The sequence below is a fragment of the Sylvia atricapilla genome, chromosome 5 (genome assembly GCF_009819655.1).
Source record: "Sylvia atricapilla isolate bSylAtr1 chromosome 5, bSylAtr1.pri, whole genome shotgun sequence".
In the NCBI taxonomy this organism is placed as follows: Eukaryota; Metazoa; Chordata; class Aves; order Passeriformes; family Sylviidae; genus Sylvia; species Sylvia atricapilla.
The window spans coordinates 35,421,863-35,448,092 of record NC_089144.1 but is presented as its reverse complement, the minus strand read 5'-3'; the positions used below and the strand labels follow the sequence as shown (position 1 = coordinate 35,448,092).

The 26,230-nt window shown below is 36.5% G+C and overlaps 1 protein-coding gene across 1 annotated transcript in view; it reads right to left on the bottom strand.

Moving 5' to 3' along the window:
* Positions 1 to 26,230, bottom strand: part of LGR5 (leucine rich repeat containing G protein-coupled receptor 5) — an 88,469-nt gene that overhangs the window by 35,395 nt on the left and 26,844 nt on the right. The window contains exons 2-4 of the mRNA XM_066319179.1: positions 15,966 to 16,037; positions 1,968 to 2,039; positions 312 to 383 (exon numbers count right to left, since the gene is read on the bottom strand). Coding sequence (XP_066175276.1) covers positions 312 to 383; positions 1,968 to 2,039; positions 15,966 to 16,037 — 216 coding nt within the window. The remainder of the gene's footprint in view (positions 1 to 311; positions 384 to 1,967; positions 2,040 to 15,965; positions 16,038 to 26,230) is intronic.

Genomic DNA, 26,230 nt, shown 5'->3' with positions numbered 1-26,230 from the left:
TCCCTAGTAAAGAATACTAACAAGATACCATGTTCTTGATTGAAAGCATTGCAGGCCAAGGAGTGTCTTCTCTGATGCTGAATCAGTCTGTAACACTGCAAAGAAGCTGCCAGTGTCAGGAAATTACTGGAATAAAATCAATCACTTTTGATGTCTAATTGAGAGTACAATTCTCTTGAAAAGCAGCTCAAAGAGAATTAAAAGAAAAAACTGATTCAGCACATTACAAAGTAATATGAACAGATAATTATAAGGTAATCATATATTAATGTTCATGCAAGGTGGCAAATTGATTAATCAGGTATACTCACAGAGACTGCAGGCTGCGCAGGTTCTGGAGTGCTTCGGTAGGAACCTGCCGTAGCTGGTTATTCTGCAGCATCCTACATTTTGGGTAGCACAAAAGACAGAATCAACACAGTAAAGATAATTTCTTTCTACTGCAAATTTTCTTCCAAGCTTGCCTTCTTTGTACTGGTCCTACTTCAAGATTACAAAGAAAGTTACACAAATAATCCATTCCCCTGCTCCTCTCACCAAAGCAAACAAATACCTGTAAAGCATACTGGCTTTGTTAACAGCTAGACATCAGCTTTGAGCAGGATTTTCAAAGCAACTAAGGAAGTTAAAACAATAAATCCGATTTGCTTCCAATAGGGCTTATAACCTCCTAATTGCCTCCAGTGATTCTGAAATTTTCATTCTCAAATACTGACATTGTTCTCCTTCTGAAGTCTCCTTCTGAAAATCAGAAGATTATCTTCTGATAAAGCTGTGAAGGACTCACTCCTGAAATTCTTACTCAGGAAAATGCAACAATGGCAAATCAACTCTTAAATGTGTGAGGCATTTATGATTTAGTTTGAATAAAATTTTATCTCTATAAATAAACTGCTATTTTTTTTTCAGTGAAATAAGTCTTCTCAACTAAAAGGCTGCCAGCAATGAATTGACAAATCTTTTTTTCTGAAAAGCCACATCATTTACCTTTCAAAGACTGAAAAATCACTTTCCACTCCTAAAGAATATTTTCCTCCTTTTGAATATCGTTTCTTTCGTACTACCTTACATCCTTGTTTGGACCAACTCCTACATATATAAATATTCTACGTGGAAAAATCTGAAGCAGTATACGCGGCCTTCAAAAGAAGGCATATTCAATGGGACATTGTAAATGAAATAATTTCTGGCAGGCCTAAATCTGCCTGGGCCAACAAGAGCTAAAGCTTGCCAACTTAGAAGTAGATGGAGTGGGAATCTCTTCATACGTCTTTTCCTGCTAAGTGTTTCTTCAGTAGAGATTTGTACAGCAGCATCAGACCTGGCTTGACACTGCCTAGGAGGCTGGTGTTCTTGCTAATAATATCGTTTCTGTGAACTTTACATGGGCAAAGATCCCCTCTAGTGTAAATACTGTGAGCTGTAGCCTGCTAGTATTTTTTAGTAATTGTATGTACTGTCTTCTTACTTCAAATAATACACAGTTTGTAATATTTTTATGTATTTTTAGTTTATGTAATAGTCATTACATTGCAAAGAACAATACATGAAATGTGAACTGTGTTTTAAATTACACTGCACTGTATAAAATAATGTTTTCCCCCATGTCTCTCAAAGAAAGGAAACCCCCAGTTTTGTGTCATCATGAAAAGTTCAGCTGAAATTAGGACTTTTGAGATAATTAAAGAAACTATTAACTGAATCAATTTTACCTTTGATATTGTACAGACATCTACTTGATGAGCAAGTTGTTTTTAAAATGCTATTAATGTTTTCGAACTTTTTTTAGGATACTTCCTAAGTGAAAAAACAAAGATTTAATGATGTTCATATGTATCTTCAATGGAATTGTTCAAAATGAGCTGATCAAAATATGTAATTTACTTGATCAAAACTTCACTGGTTAATTAGTTCCCTAGAGCATTTAGGAAATCAGAAATATATCAAACAACACGCAGTTTACTTACAGCACTTTAAGACTGAAAAGGCCAGCAAATGCTCCCTTAGGAATGTATGTCAAGCCATTTCCTGCAAGACGTCTGCAAAGTTGGAAAAAGGAAAGAATGAGTAGTTTTACTCTTCATGTGGAATTAATTTGGTTGCTAAAAAGTGCAACACAGTTATGTTTGAGCAACTGATGCCAGAGGCAGTAGTTTAAGAGCCTAGTTTTGTCATTAATATATTTTTTAAAACAAAAAATGATAATAGTAAAAAAAAAGTTAAAGAGAATCCTATAACTGCACGGTTGATCCACTGGAGCAGGACTGCAGAGAAAATAATTCAATTTCATTGCAAATTTGGCTTATGGTTTAGAATGTACATTGAATTCTTCATATTCTTTTCAGGATTTAGAACAATCCCAGCAACTGAAATATAGACATAGTGACAACAATTAGCATAACAGGATTTACAGGCATGCACTTTTGGAACTGTGCATGTATGATTTTCGTGACCATTTCACTCATTTGCACACATATAAAAATATATCCACATAACAATGACTAGAGTTCATTTTGAAATAACTACACATAAAACTGCTATACTGGTGAGCAGATGTGTAATAGCTTGGCAAAAGGTGTATTTGTTAAAATTTGTAGGACTTTCCCCCCCTACTTCTAGTGCATCTTGCCTGAAGGTATTTTACAGCCCTAGGTAAGTGCACCAAATACCTCTGTAAAGTATGTTACTTTGGGGGAAAAAACCAAACCAAACCAAACAAACCAAAACCAAACCAAACCAACAAACAAACAAACAAAAAAAACCCAAAACCAAAACCAAAAAAAACAAACACACAAAAAACCCCCAAACAAAAAAACCAAAATAAACCACAGAAGCACAAAACCCAAAAAACCCCCAAAACTGCAAGACTGCATCATTCTGTAAAGTTTGTGTCTAGGAAAGAGAGAATCTATTTGATATGAAATAAAGGCATTTCCATGTTCCCCACCAGTGCAACTCCAGAGGATCCTGGAAATGCTGAAGGCCAGGTTGTATGGGGCTTTGGGCAACATGGTATAGTGGAAGGTGTCCCTGCTCATGGAAAGGGGCTGGAATTAGATGATCTTTAAAGCCTCTTCCAACCTAACCTACTCTATGATCTTGTGTTCAGCCTTCTGACAAAGCAACTCATCCTGAATTTCCTGTGATACCTGTATACCCTACCTGGGAATCTCACTGCTGAGGGACAGCTTCCCAGTACTTTGAGTTAGTAGGACCCCAGTGTGCCCCTAGCTGACAAAACCCACAAATTGATCTGATGTAATCCCCTTCGCAGAACAAGCTAAGCCAAGTGGAACTGTATGCCCCATCAGCCAAGATATTGCACAGCAGCATTGCAAAGCCCATAGCTCAGCTGATGTGATACCAGATTTGTCATTTGATTCAGCCTCTGGTCCCTTAGGAAAGAGCACAGGACTAGCTCCAGGAAGTTCCTTAGATACCAAGCTGCCAGAGAGGAACCTACAGCACTGAAATAGGCCAGATTTGCCAATACTGTTAATGGAAAAGGGCAAATCCTTTTGACTGGAGTCCCAAAGATGCAGCACTGACTGACCCTTAAATGCTATATTCTTTTAGGATTGAATTTTCCCTGAACTAACTACAGGGCCCTGTGCCCACATTGTTTTCAGTCACTGCCATCATACAGAAAATAAATAAATAAATAAATAAATAAATAAATATACCCATCTTTATATGTTGGAAAAAAAGCAAAAAAGAAAGAAAAAGAAAAGAAAAAGAAAACGTCTAGATCTTAGGTCTAGAGGCTTTTCAGGAATTTTCAGTCAGTGGAAAAGGTTTTTTCCTTTTCCTGAGCTACATAACCTGTTACATTGAGCTAGCTCTCTATGTTCCGTGAAGGTAATTGTGCTCTGCAATGACAATCAGCATCAGACAATGTGCTCCGCAATGGCAATCAGACAGAGCTGCTGGGACTGTCTCTCACTGCAGAGTGTAGTGGAGTCTGATCTCCAGACATCTGAGAACTGGGCATGCATGCAGTTGAATTCCTGCAGGTGAATGTGCACACCAAACATGGTTCACTCTAGCTCCAAAATGAGGCACTCATATGCTCAGGCGTGAGGGCCTTTTTTCACATATGTGAGGACCCTCTGCAAGCTTCAGCTTTCGTTTTGAACACAAATGGCAATGACTTTTGGGTTGTTACTGGATCAAGCAGGTGTGTGCTAGGTCAGGCACAACAGACTGTGTTCCTGAAAGTAAACGCCTTTTGTAGATCACTAATCAGTAGAGTCTAAGATCTGTCTAATTCTGATTTCAGTTTTTATTATGTGATTGTTTAAAAGAAAACCTAAAGTCTACTTCACCTCCACAGCACCTTTTTGCTCTGCCATTTTAACGGCATGATTGGACACAGTTCTGGACATGAGCTTGGCATGAACCAGAAAGTCATGAGTTTGCAAAACCTTACAGGGAAAAAAAGGTGGAGCTATTGAGATTTTCACTTCAGTTACTACTGTGCGTGTCATGTGGAAAACTTCATGATAAAGAGCAGAGAACTAAACCCACACATCTGAAGACTCAAGAGTGTGCTCTCTCAGGCTGCCATCCCTTCTTCATTCATAATTGAGGGAATGCAAACTGCCAAACTCACTACATGTTAACATCCCCTCTTTCAACTTAATACCCTTCATAAAGTGAGAAAAACAGAAAAGCCGAGAACATCAGACCTATCTAAGAGCTCCTGGAGAATGGCTGTGGAAATTACCAAGCATGCATCACCTGTCCGTAAATGCAGGACTACAGCCATGTGATTGGGACACTGTGCAGATTTAAAGCTTTATTTCAATGTCTAAATACTCACTTTTCCCAGCTTTGGAGCATCTTTGTGGCTCTCTTCAGCAAGCCTCAATGACTGACTTTTTTTGAAAACAGTAGCATCTTCCCAGCCTATTAGAGTTCCCCAGAACTGTAGTATTTGGTAAAGATCAGCAAAAAATATTTATTTGGATGGTTGTCTAATTCTTTTAGTATTCTTGCATAAAAGTTAATAAATCAGTCCTATACGGCATGCTGCAAAGCTCAGGAAATTCAGCTTATTTATTCCTGATAATTTTTAATGTCGTCCTTTCAGCAATTTCTTGCTATTACTGTGTTTCTATTCTCATCCTCGGCACAAGCGAAGATTCATCCCTTTGTTGACACTACAGTATGTATCAAGTGTCTACTAGGGTTCACTGTTCTCCACTTCAGGCATTTTGTTTTCCATTACCTAAATTATTTGAAGGAAACTGCCCAGTATTTTACTGAATTTTGGATGTACTTTGGCTAGTAATTTTAGTCTGAATGGGTAAGTACAATTTTCCCTGAACAAAGGAAAATGGACACAGTACCTGCCCCTATACCTGAGTATTTAGTTAATAATTTCTGGGAGCAGGAATGAAATTGCTTGGATTTAGAGCTTACATAACCAAATGGTTGACTTTTATTGTTTGAAAAATTTTGAATATGCATTTTAAAAAGTTCTTTTATTTTAAGCACTTCTGACAGTTTAAAAATGTCTCACAGATACTAGAGATTAGAGATACCCCATTAAGTACATTCAGGCTTAAATATATCACATCTGTTTAATGAAGAAGTAATCAGAAAGGATCTGATTTTTTGCATTATGTTGTTTTAAATTTAGATTTTACTTGCACTGCTTTGGATCATCTTGCAAATTAATGGAGGCTGGAAAAGTTTACAGAGAAGAGCCACCACAAATCCCCTTCAGTACTTCCTATGCTAGGAGTCAGGATACTTTTGGCTTAGGCATAGTTTTTATACTACTGCAAGTTTCTTTCTAAAAGACGTAAAATAAATGAGCTGAGAGAAAAGCAAGTGGCCTCCATACTTTTAAATGGAAGTAATTTATAAAATATCTTTCAATGCCACTGAGCCGTACTGGCAATCAGCACTCACTGTGGGAATAGTTGTAGTGCTGCAGGTCATGCTCATGGCCTGTGGTCAGATCTAAGAAAAGGTGTGTCTTGTTTCTCCTTGGAGTGCTCTCCCTCTGTTGATCCCTTTGGCATATTCCGACCTCTCCTGCAGTGTCATGGTTCTGAGAAATGGTGGTCATGCAAGAACATTTCCAACAAGAGCACTAAAGCTCCAAAAACGATCAAAAACCTTTTCCTTGTTTTGCTTTGATTGTATGAAATGAAAAAGTCATTCATCAGAAAGAAGCAAATAAATATGAATTGTGACTGATACCAGTCAACTACATTTCTAGTGCAATAATTTTTCTTTGTCAACTCAAAACAGCTTTTTGTGTAGATGTTTTCTGCACCAGGACAAGCCTTACCTGGTACCAACCATCTCCTCTATACCTGCTGGGATGAAGGTGAACTTGAAACACTAAGAAGCCTTCCCTACAGTTAAAAAACTGTGGAATTTATACAAAGAAAACACATTTCCACTAACTGTAGAAAGGACCTGTGGGAAATCTAACTCAGCTACATCTCAGTCTGCAGAAGAGAGTGACATTATGATATTGGGAGTTGCTGCTTTCCTTCTCTGCTTAAGTAAGATCTAGTCCAGCAAATGCTGATCAAGCATCTGTGAAGTGTATTTCTAAATCTAGTAGTATCAAAACTACAGAAAAGACATGAAAGGGAGGTAACTGTCTCCTTGGGAAAAAGCATATATTTACACTGATCAATATTCATGCTGTGTTCTAACAGGATTAGTACAATGGAATTTTCTGGTACAAGTTACTTATCAATATATTGCAAGGTGCTGAAATGTAGGAGAATAGATGACACTGGATCTCAGTGTGACTCAACATGAAATGGGAATAAACAATGTAAAAGGAGTCAAGCACTATTTTCACTATTACAAAGTGAAAATGCAGTGAAACCGTTGTAACATTTTCAGAACACATACAATTAAGCAGAAATTCATTGCACTCAAATTTCTGATAAATATATTTGAATCCTAGTATTTGCCAGTAAACTATGATATAAATACCAGACTGACTCAATATTTCTAGACTAATGCCAGGGCATGGCCTTTAATACAGATTAGGTTATATATCATTGCATCACTTGTGTTGCATTATATTTAATCAGTTCCCATGTACTGCAATATCCTATACAGAATGGAATTGTGAGTGCAATCTGAAATTATTCAACTGTGCAAAGATACAGAGGGATTTCTACAAGAATAATTCTGTGAACTAGAATCCTTTCTGTATGTCTCTTACACTGCATTTTACTTCTGTTGACTAATTTGCTGATTTTATTTAAGGCATGAGAGCAAAGACCACACATGCTAAGACAATATTATCATGGCTGTATCTACATATCTATCTCTGTATCTATATATATATATGACTACGTTAATATCAAGAGTCACAATCCAGTCAGTTTTATATTTGTATGTTTTCTTGGAAAGCAGGTGCTCTATTCATCATTTACTCCATTATATGCTACAGCTAACAACCTCTCCAGACAAAAAATCAAAAATAATCTTTTTTTTGTGAATATGAATTGAAAGTTCAGAAGGCCTGAGACAGTGAAAAACCCCAAAAGATGGGGCTGTTCTGCTGTGTGTGGTACCTTCCTGAATTTGGTGCTAAAAACACTAGTATGTAGAAAATTCCATTAAAATTAACGTAATCACAGACTATGTCTTTTATACCCTGTGTACAGATAAGAAACTATTGTAATTTGAAACTTCTTTCTTAAAAGGCTGATCTGCCTCCTCCAACTACCATAATTGTTTTGAATACCTGATCTGATAAAGATCCATGGTGAAATATCAGTCTCATTTGAAGTCTGGGGAAAAATTTGTGCTGACACAAGTAGAAATGGGGCTCTCATTTGCATCCTGCCACAGTATCATATTTGCAAGTAATTTACTGCTCTCTGAGGAGCTGCACCAATAACACTATCACTCCTAAACCTACTACCCCAATTTCTAATGGAGGAAATGGCTATTTGGGGAGGAACAACATGGAAGTATAACAAGAAAACATACATTTCCAAATCTTTTTCTAGAACAACTTGTTCTGGTATTAAAAAAAATGCCTTTGTTCAAGGAAGAAGTTATCAATCTTGAATCTTGCTTCAATTTTGTTTTCTGTCAAACTTTGTTAAAGGTACAAAAGCATACAAGTACACATATATTTACTCCACTTATATAAATATATAGCCAATGCATAATTTATATATTTTTATTTCTATTTTTTTTCAGCTTACATATACACTGATAAATTGGTAACATGAAATGTTCTTGCTACTTACATCAAAAGAGCTTTGACAATATGGATACTCATATAGCACTTAAACAAAGTCAACTAAAATTTTGAGATAACAGTTAATTTTATATGTATTAATGATTATTCTCAGGCCAATGCAATAGAAATGTACAAATTAATCGGTGATTAATTACAGTGTTAATAATTCACAGATTATATCAACACATATTTCAAATGTTTTTTAAGAATTACTTTTCTAGCCCAGGAATTTAAATGTTAGTCTGTATTTTAATTATCTTTTTATATTTCAATCTGTCATGTTAATTAATACTATAAAATTATAGTAGTATAAAAAGAAATGTGAGTCAAATGATCTATTAAAATTCTGATGCTCAGAGAGATCAAAGAAAAAATGTAAAGGTATTCTCCTTTCTTTAAATAAGGGGAGGAGAGTGTGCAAGTTATAATTGTGCTGTATGTTATATTTATTGCTACTTACAGTTTAGTTGGAAATTCAAATATAACACAGTCTGCTCTTGCTTTAGGGCCTAATTGCCTTTTAAAATGCTTGTGCCAAATTCTCATAGGGTGTTAACTGGAATAACTCCAATAGACCTAAAGCAGTTGGAATGAAATCAGTGTGTATTTGATCTTGAACTGGCTTTGATGAAACAGATCATAGATTTTTGTCAGTTAAGAATATGGTTCAAAACATACTGTTTCTTTCTCCACTTATGAAAGGCACAGACTCTTTCTGCATCTGGCATGGTTGAGATCCAATCACTGCTGAAGACAACAGATCTCTTCCTTTGTGAAGCTGTCCCTACCCAGTGCTGACAATAAGTGAGTCCCTCTGTTGGACAGAAGTACCTGCCTTCCAACTGCGGCAAGGACAGCTCACAGGAGGGACTCCAGCGTCGGCCAGGACATCCCACACTGATGGGACGTCCAGCAGTGGATCCCATGGATACAATCATTAAGAGGCACTACCTCTGTGTTAGAAGAATGTTGTCACCAAATCACAACTCCCAGAATGATCTTAAAATTGTTAAAATTTCTTTCTCGGTATTTAAGTGTTACAGGAACATGGAGCAATAAATGGTGGAACATATACATAGTGTTTCCTAGGCTGGGTCTCCAAAGTGTCATTTACACTTCTGATGCTGGTTTTCTTTCTATCCCAGTAGTGTCACTATCATCAGAAAAGGCAGGAAATAATAATCATTAAACAGCAGGAACTGGCTGAAGTGTACTGCAACACCACACAGTATGATCAAACTGCAAATAATGAAAAATGTGTTAGCTGTTTATTCATTTCAGTGTGATAGGCAAAGAACACAAATTGCGTATATCCAGGTTTTGAGAGTGCTGCTGTTTTCTGAGTGGTTCAATGAGGCAACAGCAATGAATTACTGGAGGAATTACGGATACTCCTCTTTGGAAATTCAAAAAGACAACTTAGAGGGAAGAATTTGGTTCCACTGTGCTTCAGAATCTATTAGACATAAACGTGATGTGGTCTGAATTCCTTACCCATCATCCTAAGCAAGTGAAAAAAATTGACCCATATAGGCACAAAAGTTCTCACTGCACTGAAATTAAGCAGTCTACAAACAGGCTGAACTTCCATTGACAAAAAAAGGAAAGTATTTCTGCATACTTGCTACTGCAGTACACACAGAATGTGTAAGACTTAAATTAGAATCCTGCCTCAGGATCTACAGATATATAGCACGCTTCACCCTACTTTAATTAAGTGTAATGTCACTATCTGTATTGATCGCAAACACAAAAAGCACTTCCAATGACTCTTTTTGATGTTCTAAACTAGTTCCTAATGAATATTGCTGGATAATAAATTACAAGTACCAGAAAGCATTTGTAAGCTACAAGCCAAAACCAAACTTCAACAGACACTCAGTAAGAGTAACACAGAAGCACTGACAAGGTTTCCTGGATATCAACCTAGAACATTTATTGCTTCTGCTTGCAAGCACATCTGAATGTTTTCAGTTTTCTTTTATCTTTTTCCCATCTTGCCACCTCCCCTTTTCCCCATTTACCCCAGAGATGCACAGCAGTTCTAGTGTCAAGGTTGCTCTGTGCAATTTGCATTAACATTTCCAGAATAATTATCTGTCAGCAGCTCTGACTTAGTAAGGCATTTGCTCTTTTGCTCTGTTGTTTTTCCCTGTCCCTCCCTTTTTTTTTTTTTTTTTTCCCCCAGCTCCTCGTCTTGTTATTCTTGATAAGATGGCAAAAAGGGCAGTTTGGAGGATGTCAGGCTGACACATCCACATGGGCGAGTTCTTTGTTATTACTTGCTTTGGTGGCATCAAAGGGATGGCATCAAATGCAGTGAGGGCTCCAGAACACCAGGGCCCTCATTTTGTGGATGTAAAGGTTACAAGTAGTTAGCTCATACACTGGGAATCTTCTGCGCTTGAGTTTGCTCTTTTCTAGTAAACCTAAAGTGTTTTAGGGGAGAAAACTGTTGTCATTGTTTGCAACTGATTAACTAGATAAACATCATCTTAGTGTTTTTACCAACATATTTGAAGACAACTGGTGCCCTCTCTGTCAGAATTTTAAGTGCAGCCCTATATTAAAGCAAAGCTGGTAAACTACAGTCCTCAGGTATCAACAATTTCTGTCTTGCAGCAACAGAATTTACAGCATGCCCTGGGCCATTTGCTGGGCTGGTGACAGATACTTCTCACTGACAAACACCACATATCGAACACAGTGACACAGTCTGATCTGCATGGATGCACACATAAAGTGAAGAAACTAAATTTGCAATTTATATGAAGAAGCTGAGTTCACAACTTAGGTGTCAGATTGTGCACCAATCTGAAACTATCTAGGGGATCACAAGTCGTTTAGACATGACAGTTGTTGAAACTTTAGCTGATGGAGGTAACACAAACCAATTTCCACTGGGACCAGCTCCACTAAACTCTGCTGTGCAAGAATTGTGAAACTGGTATTGAAGTGACATTGGAATGTGTGGACAATTTGAGACTATTAGATGATACTGTATTTTTTTTGTTGTTGTTGTTGTTTTTGTTGTTTTTTTTTTTTTTTTATTTCTGCATGTCAGCTGCCAGTGTTGTACTCTTGCCTTAAGAGATTTTTAAATTTATGCAGATTAACCTTTAGGAAATATTTTAGTATTTAATGATAATGTTCCAAGATTGTAGAAGTAAATTACATGATTCTCCCACTTTCTTAAAAAAGATTTGGACTATGGCTGCAGGACTTTCATGTTTTCTACCAGCTTACGTTATAATTAAAAGTACAGAATCTGTTTTCATTGCTAGTCACAATATGCCTACACCAGTACAAGAAAAAGACTGTACAGGATCCCAAGAGCCAATGTTCTCAGTTTTCAAAAATATATATTACCAGATATCTTAGTCGCATAACTCAGAGTCAGTGGGGAAAAGAACACCTAATCCCCAGTAACCATTTGAAAACCTCTTTGCAGAGAGAAAGAACAGAGGGATAAATAAAAAGAAAAAAATCCCCAACAGCTCATAATGGATCATGCCTGGTAATTTAGGACCTAATTTTCTAGCTTCTCACACACATTTTTGGTGTGTAAAGGGATTTCAACACAAATCATGGCAAGATTCCCATAATACATCTCTTACTGTATTGTATCTGCAGTTTTGCACTCCTGTATTACAGTAAATTGTACTTTTAAAGGCACTTTTGCCTAAAAGACCTCTATAATAACACCAAGATCAATCTAAAAAACTTTGTAGATACATTTATTTGATTTTAAGATCATTTTAAAATAATGCATGTGTCAGAAAACATTCTTGTGCTTGTATGTAGATTGCAAATAATCTCGGGTGACTTCATTGCTTGATTTTGCAGAAAAGAGATTATTTGGATTATTTACTACAGAGCAGACTATTTCTGCTCTGTAGTAAACTAACTGCAATATAGCAATCTTTGTTGCTGTTTTACTAAAACACCAAAATTAAGTTGTTGAAAAATAGCAATTTACTTAGTATCACTTGAAGCTTCACTTATCTGTGGAATGTTCATATGTTTAAAATTAAAATGAAAGCCTTATGTATGTGCGTGTGTGGGTGTCTGTGCATTTACTTATGCATATATATGGATATGTGGATATACATCTAGTTGGAGAGATTTTGTAGGTAGGTCTGATTCAAATAGTTTAAAATTATTATTGGCTTTCTTCCTCACATTTCATTGAGACATTAACTTCTAAAATAAAATAGTTTCAGGCACTGCTTTGAAGTGTAACTAATCACAAAGTGTTAGGTCTGCACTCAGATGTAGTTGCCTCTAAAACTGTTGAGTCCCACCCTTTAGATTTTTTAAAAACTTTTTTCCATGCCCTACACTAATTCTCTGCTCTATTAGAGCAGGCATTCTACACATCCTGTATAATGACATATGTCTAGAAATAATCCACGTGAGAGTCTTGGATTTGGTCAGACTGATAAATATCTGCAGTTATTTTGAATTTGTAATGAAGAATTTGACTTCATAGTGTGGTACAAGTTCATGCAGAGCAACTTGCTGATAATCAAGCAGCTGAAGCATAGTTCTTTCTTGGTGGGAGTTCTGTCATATATGTTTTAAGAGAAAATTAAAACTGAAAGGCCCATAATTTTCACAAATAAAAGATTTTGCTCAGAATTAATTTTTTGGGGAGGTAGAAAGTTGCAAGTACTTCAATGCTTCCAAAATTTTCAGAGGAACATGCACCTCAAAAACACTTTCAATATCTTTTACTTCAGTGATCATAGTCTTTGATTAAGACTAAGTACCAGTCATGATCATCAGGTTTGCAAGAATGCTGCATGTAGAGGTGTCTAACCTTGGCTGTAAATGGGAATCAGATTCAGCCTGGAAGGTCAGAACAGGCTAAATAGACCTGTCTTATATACCACTGCTTTGGAATCAAAATAATTGATTAACTCTTTTAACAAAACCTCAGTCTCTTCAGCGTAATCACTTAATAGGATTGCCAAACCAGGTATTTGAGGATGTAACATCTAAACTAAAATTCAGTAGTTCAGTCATGAGCTGTTATCAGATGTTTGAACCAGATCTCTAATAAAGGGATCTTTAAGTGAGACTTAAAATAAGACTTTTTTAAACACTAGAGAAACCCTAAAAGCTGCATTTCAAGCTCCTGCTGTTGTGTACTTCAAAGATCAGCTAGACATTTCTAAGATGGAATTTAACTTTATAAAACACTGATTTAGTGCAGATCTCATAAAAATCTTATTTTAATGATGTCTGAATTACGTTATGTTATATTTTTCAAGATTATGTTTTTCAAGAGTACCTTTTAAATGTGCCACAAAAACAAAACACAGATTTCTCAGGCAGACTAGGAAAAAAAATCATGTGACAATGCCTGGATGGGAAAAATGATTTTCATATGTATAATCACTGCTCAAAAAATGAATATAGGGAGCATGAGAAATACAATGGCTGTTCTCTTCTACTTCAAAATGGAATAAAATCAAAAATTCCCTTTCCATTGTCTATACCTTTTCCTATATAATACTAGGCTGAATTGCTTTGCATGCCTCTGAACACTAAACAATCACTCAGCACAATGAGAAGTTACCTCACATCTTCCAAGGCTTTCGTTTTTAAGCTTATTTTAAAAGTGAATAAAACCCAGAAGGACTTCATTAAACAGCATTTAATTTATGAGAAATGGAAGTGACTGGCTACTGTGAAACAAAAGGAAGAGTAGATTATGTGGATGTAGAACAAAACATAGTAAAAAAATAAATACCTTGCTGGTACTACCAGCAATGAAAGACTGGAATTACTTAATTTGGAGCAGTGGATTGTAAGAATAAAGGTTTAATATTTCCAGTGAAAAAGGTAGGCCCAGCACAAGGAAAAGGCAAGAACACTTTCGAAGGTCTTCATGAGGAAGATGACGCACACCACAGAACAGTTTCTCAGGCAGTGAGTTAAGTCTTACAATTTGGGCCATTTAGCTGCCCAGGGAGTTCACCATCTCTGGAGGTGTTTAAAAAAATACTGGACATGGCACTCAGTGCCATGGTCTAGTTGATAAGGTGGCGTTAGGTCATAGACCAGACTTCATGATCTCAAAGGTCTTTTCTCCACTGATTCTGTGATTCTGTAATCTAATCATAAAATGAAAGAGTGAAGGTAACCTGGCTGTATTAGAATTTCCTTCCAGGAAAAGCCTAAATTTTTTAAAATTCTTTCCTCTCTCCTGGCCAGAGAGCAATTGGGTTGACAGGTTTTAGTAGGGTTATTACAACTGAGAGGAGATTGGACAAGCAAACATGAACATGATGAAGAACTTCACAAGCAGGGCTTTGAGGCATGATTCACTCCACTTGATGTGTGACATCCCTCAGTGTTATGTTCCTGTTACATTATTTGAAAGTTGCGCTAATGGCAAGACAGATATTGAGAACAAAAGAAAAGGAGTAAGTAAAGGAAGAGAGAAAGAATAAAATGGAATAAAGCTTTCCAAATAGAAGTGCTGAGAATAAAACAAATAAGACAGGAAAGGAAAACCTGCTTGCAAATAGCGTATTGTCCAAAGTTAGCACACAAAACAGCTTTTTTGTTTGGTTGTTTGTGTGCTGTTGTTGTTGTTTTTTTGTTTGTTTGTTTTTTTCCTAGATGCTGGCTAGAATGACCACGTGGCAAAATTCAATTGAGCGTTAGCAAAGACGCTGAAAGTTGTCAGTGCAATACCCACCTAAGTTGCAGAGGAGTGTACACATTTCATAGCTTAAAACAGACCGTATCTTTTCAAGAAGGGCAGCAGCACCATGACTTTGCACATCTTACGTGGATTTTATGGCATGTTATCAGATAAACATGCTAAAAAAAGAAGTAGGTTTTCAGTTCTACAAACTTAAAAGCCACATTCCATAAAAGGCTTTTAACCAATACTTAGAAGTACTGATGCAAATACAGGCGCCAGCTTTTTTCCACAAGATCTATGGTGCATCACTTATAGACTCTCCATCATTCCTCAAAAACCTGAATTTTCTTTTAAGCCTGGGCCATTATAACTAGAGTCACTGCCAAATCCAGGTCTCATGAATGCACAATACTTTTCACTTTTGGTTAGTCACCATCACTTCAAGCCAACATTCCTCTTTTGATGTTGCGCTTGATCAGCTAGTTTTCGCAATGCACTTTTTCCCCACAGTGAATGTAGTAGATAGCGTAACTAAGCTTTTTGCAGTATTCTGCACTCTGCAGTCAGCCTTCAGGGACGCTAAGTTTAAGAGTAAGGAAACTGTAATTAAAAGTGATTAGGACAAGAAGCCTCTATACTATGAAATGTGGACTCAATTGTCCTTGACACTGGCAGAACGAGGCAGCAGGTTTTGGTTTTGATTACAGCTTTACTTGGGATTTTAATAAACATGAGCCAGTATTCAAACTTTTAATATCCTGCTGCTTAACTATTTCCAAAAAGCAATCCAGCTCTTTTAAACAGTCCTTGTTTAAAAATTTTAATTTGTTTGGCTCTGTCTCTGCTTAGAGAAGTTGTAGCCTCATGGTAACTCTTTTATAAGTTCATTTCCAGAATCACAAGCAAATGGGTTTTTTTTCAACTAAGTGTTTCCGCATGTGCCAAAAGTGTCAGTCTGACAGCTTTCCTGCACCGTTTTATCTGGTTCCCACAGTAAGTATGAGAGACAAACACAGGAATGTATCTAGTGCTGACTATGCCCATCAAGGATACAATGATACTTACAGCTCTTCCAGGAAGCGGAGATTGTGCACAGGGTTTGAGGGCAGCTTAGTAATGTTGTTCATACTGAGATCACTGTAGGGGAAAACAGACAGAGACTTAATATGGCATGCCACAACTGTGGCATCCAGCTGTTCATTCCACACATTCTTAAGTACTACATTAATAAAAATTAGTTCCTCTGCCAGAATTGATGAATCATTATCTACTTAGCACATTAAACATTCCTTTTTTGTACGAACACAGATTTGTCAAACCAATACAGGCTATAGCATGTTCCTCATTTCCAGAGATTTTGGAATGTTTTATCACGCTCTATAAATCAGCTGGAACACTAAACAACACTTTTAGTCGACATAATTTTAATAAACCACTGTACAGTATTAAAATTTGCTTGGAGTAATAAAGGAAAATTACTATGATTTTTGTTGTTGTTGTTGTAGCACTGTAGTAACACTTGGTTTACTAAAATTGACAGGCAAAAGCAAACACATACAGAGTACCTGCATCATCCTTACAATTTCATGAATATGGAACCACTTTGCTTTTGCCATAGAGCCCGTTGCATGGTCATACTGATCTGCCAGGCACATCAGGTGTCCCCAAAACCCAACCTGACTTACAGAAATGACATATTTTCAAATAATAAACATTCCCTTTTTGAGTGCTCTTTTGTTACAGGTACTCAAATTGCATTAAATAAGTGAAATGAACCATAAAACAAGGGTGTAATGTGATCCTGCTCTGTAACACACTTCCTGGTGGGGTTCCATGGTAGTTCCTGGTACAGGAAACTACCAGCAGTATCAGCTCAGTCAGAGCTCATTCAAGCTATGTTTTAGACTAAATTTCATATAATACCCTTTTATTCTTAACTTGCCTTTTCATTGTTTTCCACTGTCTTCCCCACACCCCACAGTATCATTATAATTGCTTTTCACTGAGCACCATGACTGCAAACAAATTGCGTAATAAAATTCTGTGTGGAAGACACAACTTACACAACTGTATCAAAATTTCTGTAGATTCTTACAATAAAATTAGGAGTGACCTGCATATTTTATACAAGCATTATACAGTAATTTAAAACTCCTCACTATTTAAACATATGTATGCGTTTGTAGCAGTGCTTATAGTTTCCAGCTACTTTGGGTACTATTTAGATAACTTTATTTCTTCCAGCTGTTGAGAACTTGAAAGGTAAATAAGTTATCTGTACTTTGGTGGGTAGGCATCTTACTCCTACTCCATCTAGTTCTTATTATTCACAGTCTGTTTCACATTACAGAATATATGCTTTTAGTCAGCATAGTTAATTTAGATGTTTGATCTTTTTGGTGAATTTTAAAATGTATAATTTAAAAACATACTTCACATAGAGATTTTGAAATAAAGGAAATGTGTTAATACTTTGCAACAATTATCAAATCACTTCTGAGTAAGGTTTCTGCATTCACTTCAAAATCAAAGTATAATTTGTAAAATGTGTACTTATTAAATTCATTTTTTACTCTAACACTTTATCGCCTAATTCTTTCATACTGTTTAGCAGGTTATTGCCCTTTCACTTTGATAAAGGCTCAAAGGATTTATTCTGGCAAAGAAACAAAAACATGGATTTATTTGGCAAATGAAAAACTCATCCAGGTAGTGAATTATATACTACTGAATATTAAGATAAACCAAATATTTTAACAAGATTGTTTTGATTATGATATTTTCAACACGTCTTAATGGGTTTTTGAAAACATGCCAAATCACATTTTAGACTTAAAAAGCCAGCCCTGGTGGAAGATAGGAATGATTCGTCTTCAGATACACACGGATTTAGGGCATTCTACAAATCCAGCACTAACCAGTGCACTGGTTGATGAGACATACCCGAAGCCTGCTTTTCTAGCATATTAATTTCTATTACTAGTAGGCAGTACTTGTCTGCTTGTATCACCTACAGGACCCCATGATGAACCAGTCAGAAACAGTCTACTGACCAGACCCTAATATCTTAAGAGGATTAGAACAAGAGAAGGTGGCTTTCATTATGTGCTTTGATGCCCATGGAGAAAATAAAAATAAGTGCATTTTCCTTAATAACATCTTTAGACCCCAGAAGTGGATTTGCCAACAGTGAACAGTAAATGTCCTAGTCTCCTTTTTGGACTCCACTCGTGGTAAAGCATGGGTACCACATCATATGATGGAGGAGAACTTCTCCTTTTTCCCAGCAATTTCTAACTCTTTTTAAACCTACCAGTTAAATAATTTCCTTCTGTTAGACTGGTTACTTTTTTTTTTCCACATGATTCCTTTCTTGGAACATAACATACAAAGGTGTTTTTGTGCAACCGAACTACTAAACATTACCTATGCATATTTCACGGAATCATGGAATTGTTTGGGTTGGAAAAGACCCTTCAGATCATCCAGTCCAATCGTTAACCCAGCACTGCCATGTGTTCATCACTAAACCACATCCCTAAGTGCCACATCTATGCATCTTCTAAATACTTCCACAGATGCTGGCAGTAACAGAAATTATTCCCCAAGGTTGCTCAATAATCTTTTTAAACTAGTTTTTAACATACCAGCAACTAATACATAGGACATTATAGTCTATGTTGGTAATGTGCTATTCTTGTAGCTGTAAGGGTTTAAGGATATAAAGCAGACGATGATAGTGAGAGGTAACATTTGATGAGGCTAGTTGATACAGTTGGAAAAACTGAGAAACTTTCAGGAACAGAAATCAAAACTCTGTACTTCTTGCAGCTATACCAGTTGGTTAAATAGGTGACATTATTTCTCCCTAAAAAAACCCACATCCCGTACACTGCAAAGCAGTACATCATCTGTGCTCACAGTTTTTAGATTCAGAATATTTTTTTTGTTTGTTTCAGAATTACCATAGATTCATTTAATAATTTTTTTTCACTGGAATAACTAAGGGAGACAAGAGTCATGGCCCAAAGTTACTTCAGGGGGGGAAGCTCAGAGAGGTGAGACAAAAAGAGTTAATGCAATGCAATCGGTCAGTGGGTCTTGTGTGAGCAACACTGCAAAATATGGGCTTCTGAACAGAAATTCCTCACACTGCTGTAGAGACAAATAAAGAAGGTTCTCAGTATTTTGATTTGCTAGCATTTTGGACTATCCTGCCAAGAAGACAAGGCTAGGATGAGATTTACAGCCATTAACTAGATCAAGCACAGCTAACAGCCAAAAACAGCTAGGTGGTAAACTCTAGTGTTACATATTATTACTATGAAAACCAATAGCAGTTGCAGTGGGTATGTCTTATGTCCTGCATGCATGATGATTTTTTTCCTTCAAATGCGTTTTCTGATTTTTCCTTTGAGGGCTAGCCTTAAAAATTAGCAGTTTGCTCTCTCTAGGAAAGAGAAGAGGGTGAAAGCTGTTTTGCACATCAGCATTTGCAATGTAATGCTTAAAAGTATTAAAATCAAGGTATTGGAACTATCCTCAGTGGAATGGTTCTTATTTTGTATCAAATCTTGGTAGACTCTTATAAACTACAGTGATGAAAAACTTAGGATTATTTGAATACTGAAAACCTTTAAATAACTCAGTGTAACAGAACTATTCCCATCTCCCAGCATCACAGCACATACAAACCCCACTGATGACAGCAGGAGCAACATGGTAAGAGTATACCCTAAGTTTACAAATGGTCTGAATAGAGACAGCCATAGTTCTACATCTGCCTCAGTGAAAATCACCATGAGCTGCTATTTCGTACCAAAAAGGTCATATGTTATTTTGAACAGTGAGATGAACACATTGTCCCTTCTCCCATCAGCATTCCTGCAGCCTGTTTCCAGCTGCTGACTACAAAAGCAACATACCAGCAAATGAAACTTTCATCTTTTCAAAAGATAAGAAGCTTTAGTGACTGCATTGGCAACACAGCTCACTATAATGATATCTTAATTATACTCTGTGCCAATCAATCACCATGTAGTGTCTCTGGTGACTCGTTAAAGGAATCCTAGCTCTGATTGAATCTTTGAAGACCAGAAAATATTGAAAACTGCACCATGCATCTCTCTGGTTTTTTTCTGGGTGAGTAGATGAGCAAAGTCTAAGCATCTGCAAAACAGCATCCAAGAGGGCAAATACAGCAGGTCTTTGTTTCCCCCAGTTTTACTGGCCATGCATAAACACACCGAAAAAACATATAGTTACCATCCTAAAAGTTCACAATGAATTCCAGAAAGCCAGTAAAACAAGTTAAGTGAACTAGTTCTTGACATATAATAGATGAGTCTGCAGGCCACATTACTAACCTTTTATTAACAGTTATTACAAGAGATGTTTCAGTGATTATTCATCTTGGAAGATCAGTTTTGCACATTATATTTATGCCTTTTAAAGGAGAACAAAAGTATGCCTAGGGATACATGCAAAACTTCTGCTAGGCTAGGTGTCTATTATACTGAAAGGTACAAACTTGTCTACCCATTCCAGGTCTAATACAATAATCCAATATGAAAGACAATTAATTTTGTAGCCTATTTTTTTTAAACAGTTGCAATCTGTTTGATTTTTAAAAAAATATCAAGACTGATTATTAGGATTATTATTTTTGATTTTTCTAAGCTTGCCTTATCCAAGAGGTATTAACAATTCTTTTTAAGGAAGTCTTTGAAAGATAAAGCATAAAGCATTGTCAATAGACTGAATGTAGTCCCTTAGTTGTTACCAGCTGAGAACAGTTTCTAAAGTAAGACAGTTTCCCTAATTCATGTACAGCAAAATTTGACACTAGCTTACATATAGTAACACAAAATAGAACAAGTGAATCCTACTTCCGCTCTTCCCTTGCCCTGCCTATCCTTTTAACACAGTACTCTTGTTTCTAGTCCTGGCAGAATATAGCTAGTATTAGCTCCACTGTATGATGGAAGAATATGTTGGCTATTAATGCCATCCACTAATGCAAAAGCTTCATCCTTTATGGAAAATATCTTCATATGCTATAGCTCCATTAAGGAGATAAATCTATTTGTCAACACTGTAGTAATAGAAGTTCCTGTTTCTTACAAATAAATTGCTATAGATGTTTTCACTTCAGAGTATCAATAAATAAATAAAATAATAATTACCATCAATCTGCAGATAGGAAACTAAGACACCTAATGGCTAAGTGACATGTTCACAGTCAAACAGATGCTTATACTACACAGAGGAAAATGACACTGATGATGAGTTGTCCAACACTGTTTTCATTAGATCACACTGTCCAATCATGGCATTTACACCAATTTACCAAAGTAAAATGCATAAGCTGTCAAGAGACTGAGAATAAAAGACTGTATTTTCATTTTAATGTTCCTAGATTGCATTATCTTTCAAAGTCAACAGGAAAATTGCTAGTCATGTATTTGCATGTTTAATACACCCATGCAAAGCAGCATAGGGCAGAGTATGAACATGCATAAATCAGTATTGTGTTTTCTGACACATAAACCATAGCACTTCTTCTCATAACTAGATTCAAACTTCATCTGTGATTCTTTGAAGGATCTTACAGTAATCTATGAATAAGACATGGAATTTCCACTAAATAATTCCCATTTGAAGAGTACATCTTTGTATTTGGAAAAATCTTCTGGAAGAAGCAGATTAAGAGGAAGAAGCAGTAGAGAGAGCCATTGTAGATAAGACATTACACAGACTAAGAAATCTCACTATCAAGTGGCAAGAGCACGGATATTTCTGACCTTCTTCATATTGATAATGATAAAGACTATTATTAAGTATTTAAAAATTCATTATCTTATGTAATATTACTTGCCATAGCAAATTAACAGCAACAGATCCCATGCTACAGGTTTACATGGAAGAGGTGTAAGGCTTAAAGAAGATTGCTTGTTACATATTTGTTACAGGCAATTTTTACTTGACATAGAAGCTGACTCTTTCCAGAGACCCAACTCCTTTGTATTAAAACATGCCCTGCAAAAAGCAAATGATGTTGTATGGTTACGTGAGAACAGACCCTGCAGTGCACCTGTGTGCCTGCACACCTCACAGGGAGTTTTAATGCCAGTAAATGGACAGTATTTCCTCTGTCCCTCTCACACCTCTCCTAATCACACCACTGGTGCTTGTTCCAGCAATTGCAATTGTAAATAGACATATATAGTAAGGATCAAGCATCTTGAACTTAGGGAAAGCTCCAATGATTCAGTAAGGCCAGGAAGGCTGTCTACATCTCTTCCGTGCTGTTGTGTATTGGCCCATACAACACTGGATCCTGGCAAGCCAGGCTGACAGGCCACATCTGGATTCAACACAAAGTAAGCAAAATGCTTTGGCCAGACTTTTGCACTCCCAACACCTGTCATTGAGTTCCTCTGATGTCACACACAGCAAAATTTGGCTTATTACTGCAGAAGCTCTGTAACAGAGTGATTTTAAACACTATGCATTATTCCTGAACATAGGCAATTCTGCCATATAAACAACCATCAAAGTCTTACTTATATCTGGACTGCAGAACATTTGTAAAGCAAACAGTACGTGCATGATTAATCTTTTCAGGAAACAATTTTGCCATTCAGTTTATCCAAGACTCCAGCAGAGGGAGCAGGTCAGAGCAAACAATTAGGGTCAAAAAAAAAAAAAGCAAAGATCAAAGATCAGATCAAACACACCCAGTGCTGAATTAATCTGACAAGTATCTGAGAGATCATTTTAGGTAAAAAGATTCTGGCTCTCTCCTTTTTTTAATATCAAATTCATGATACTCACTAGATGAAATTAACCATTTCCTCTCAAAGCTGATTCATGGCTGTTCATCTGAGGCCAAAGACTCAATTGGCTAATGAATAATTACCAAGGTAAGTTACAAAAACATTCCAACATGTCAATCATTTGCTTAGCTCACATATTAAAAAATTTAACTAACTAAAGGAGCATTTTACAACGCAAAAGCCAAGAGAGGCAGTTAAAAGAAGACTGAATGGAATTTCTCTTCTGCCCATGCCCACAGACTGTATTAGTACATCTTTACTTTGTGAGTTACTGCTTGTTTCTGCTGCACTAGTTCAAACATTATATGAGTACTGCATACATGATTAATCTTGTTCAAATACCGAAGCAGTATACAACAGGAAAATAATATCAGTTTTTATTGTAATTTATGAAGACAACTACCAGCATGTTTATTGTGTTTTTCATTACTTGCTTGTTTATCAAGTACTGTTTATCTTATTCTGATGAAGAACAGCACAGTTAAATTGACAAGAGATTTTTATTAGATATGACCAAGTCTACGAAAAAGAAACCCTTGGTTTCAGAATATTTTCTGCCACTCCAGATGGTGCTTATTTTTACAACTATTTGCTATATAAATGACAAAAATACCTTTTTTCCTCTTCTTCTTAGTTTTTTTTCCCTTCCCCTGAATGAGTGGACACATTAATCCATTTTAGAACCTGAGGTTCCAATTTTCTTCTAATTCTCTGTCTATAATTTCATCCTTCGGGTTTCAATGAGGCTGTTTCTTAATTATGGTTATTTATATGAGAGAACACGTACAAAAAGCATAGCATAGTTTTTCTACTGACATGCTACACCTTGTCTACAGCAGAAACTAATTCAAAATATATGTGAGCATAAACAAAGATTCAAAATATAACCCTAAAGTTATAAAGTGAAAATTTCTAAATTAACTATTATGGCTCACCAGTAGTGAATTAGTCTGAATACCTAACCATAAATTATGTAAAGCACAGATTATATGTTACAAAAACCAATTTTAAAACGCATCCTCACCAAACTACCCAAGATTACTTCTGTGAGGCTGCTGAAGGTGAAAATTAATCATGATAAGCCTGATTTCATTCATAACAAGATACAGTATAATTAATTTATTTTGTGCATCTTAATTCACCTCAACTCAATTCCACAGCATGAATTTGAAGAATTTAAACCCAAACAGCTTTGAGAGCATCCACTATAAACACATTTCAACAGCAATGGTGTAAGCATGAGTATCTGGAGATATGTGCACAACAGACTTGTACCCAGGGCAGGAAATACATCTCCTACATTGTGCAGTGCAAAGGTCCCCAAGGTACAGATGAGGGAGCTGGGTCCAGAGCTGGGAGATACATCACCATGTTAGGCACCCTCAGAGAGACTAATTATCCCAGGTACAGCAGGATGATGCTATGACTGTTCCAACTTCACAACACAGGATCTCTGCACAATGCCACTTTGTGTGACATAATGTAGCAGGTGTCATGAATATATACATTGGGTATTCCCAAAACAGTTCACTGCAAAATACACGTACTCCAGGTGAAATTCTGGTTTGGTAAAGGAGATGGCAAAAATAAAAGTCAGCAAAGACAAGAGTTCATGCCTTTGATCTCAGCTGATCTTTTGATTTTTTTGTCAGATGATTTAGCAGTAAAATGCTGTTAAGTTTCTTTGCTACTCTTATCCTATAAGTTTCTGTTTTCTTATGCATTGGTGCTGAATCATAGACTCAGAATCACAGAACTGTTTAGGCTGAAAAACAGCCTAATTAATTTTATCATGTAAAATCATTTTAGCTGAGCATTGTGATGTCTGGCTTTATTACCATTTAGTTGTACCTTGTGTCATTGGACAACAATTGAAGAGTTTCAGCAAAGAAAATGATGCTATGCTACATTTCACCTACTAGAGTTCTGCTTTGAAGTACTAATTTGATGACTTGGGGCTGTTGCTTGGCTGAAATAATTATTTACAGGATCTTCTCTTTATTGCGTGGACAGTCCAATGATGTCATATACTAAACACACTCAGTTTCATTCAATGTTGCTACCAAAAGAGTATCTCCTATCTCTCCCCTAATCCAGAACTGCTCATTCCTTGTAAAGATGCTGTTTAACCAGAGCTGGCAACTGATCTGTATTTAAAAAAAATATCCAGGAGGAAAAAATTTGGAATTTAATTGAAATCAGTTCCCTGAACTGGTTCACCACCTTGGTGTTTGTAAGCCCAAATACAGAGGAGAAACACTTAAGAAAGGTGAAGCAGAACTGGTTTATTTCAGTTGGCAGTTTTGGCTTGGACTAATGTGGGCTGATCCTATACCTAGGATGTAAATATTGTAAACATTCCTCAGATATAGGAAGTTGTGGATTTTTTAATATGCTCATCTTCCCTTTATGTCTGACAGAGCTTGTTTGCTGAAATACAATAGGCCTCTATATCTGCCAGCACCTGTCTAACTGACAGCCTCTTCCAACACTTCCTATAGAGCTCAGAGGAATGACAAAGCTGTCGGATCTTTCCCTGACTGGTCGAATGTCCCAACTTCTGCAATAATTAAGCGCCAAGAAATATGTAGCTTGATTCTCACAAAGATAATGAACTTAAAAACACTGTATTTCTTCATCAGGAAATGACTTACTTTTTCTTAAGTAATCAAAATTCACTTTCATCATGAGATACCTTCACACGGACTGGTATAAACCAGTCTTAATATACATAAATACCAGGTCCTTCATCTTATACTGACAGCACTTGTATCCAGTCTCCACACATTTTCTTTGCTGGTGACTGATCAGCTGCCCTTCAGATAGGCAGACTACCGAAACACCTGAGCTAGCTTTAAACAATTCAGGTCCAGGAGCAAGTCACTCCACCAAGAAGAAATCTCAAGTAGAGAGACTTTATGTGTTGTATTGGGCTGGCACCTACTTTTCATGTGCTTATACCAGCATAAACATGCTAGAAAGAGCTGCAATCTTTCTAGTACAAGAATGTGTTCTCTTTTGAGAAATTATTTCCTTTTACAACTTAAATTAACGGGAACAGAGCTTTACAATTAGTATGTGGAGGCAAAATACTTCAGAACTATTTCTATTGAACTCAGCTCGGCTGTTCAGAGGATAAGCAAATGTTTAGTAAGAGCAGAGGCAGCACTCTGATCCAGAAAAAATGATTCCTGTTTCCTTCCTTTTATTCACAGAGTTTACACAGTCCACCGTTTGGCAACCTCATTTTGAGGGTAATGACCCACACTTCTTGTGATTGTTATGATGATCAGCAGAAAATCTCTTCAGGGCAAGCAATTAACTGGTGCTGTTCAGCCAAATCCTCTACCCTGTCTCTGATCAAGGCTTCAAATACGAGTTTTAGATCTTTCTGGAGACAATATTGAACAATATCACAAAACATCAGTAGCCAAAACAAACCTTTACCAAATGTAAACTGTTGCTGCCAACTGTATTGCACCTGTACGCATA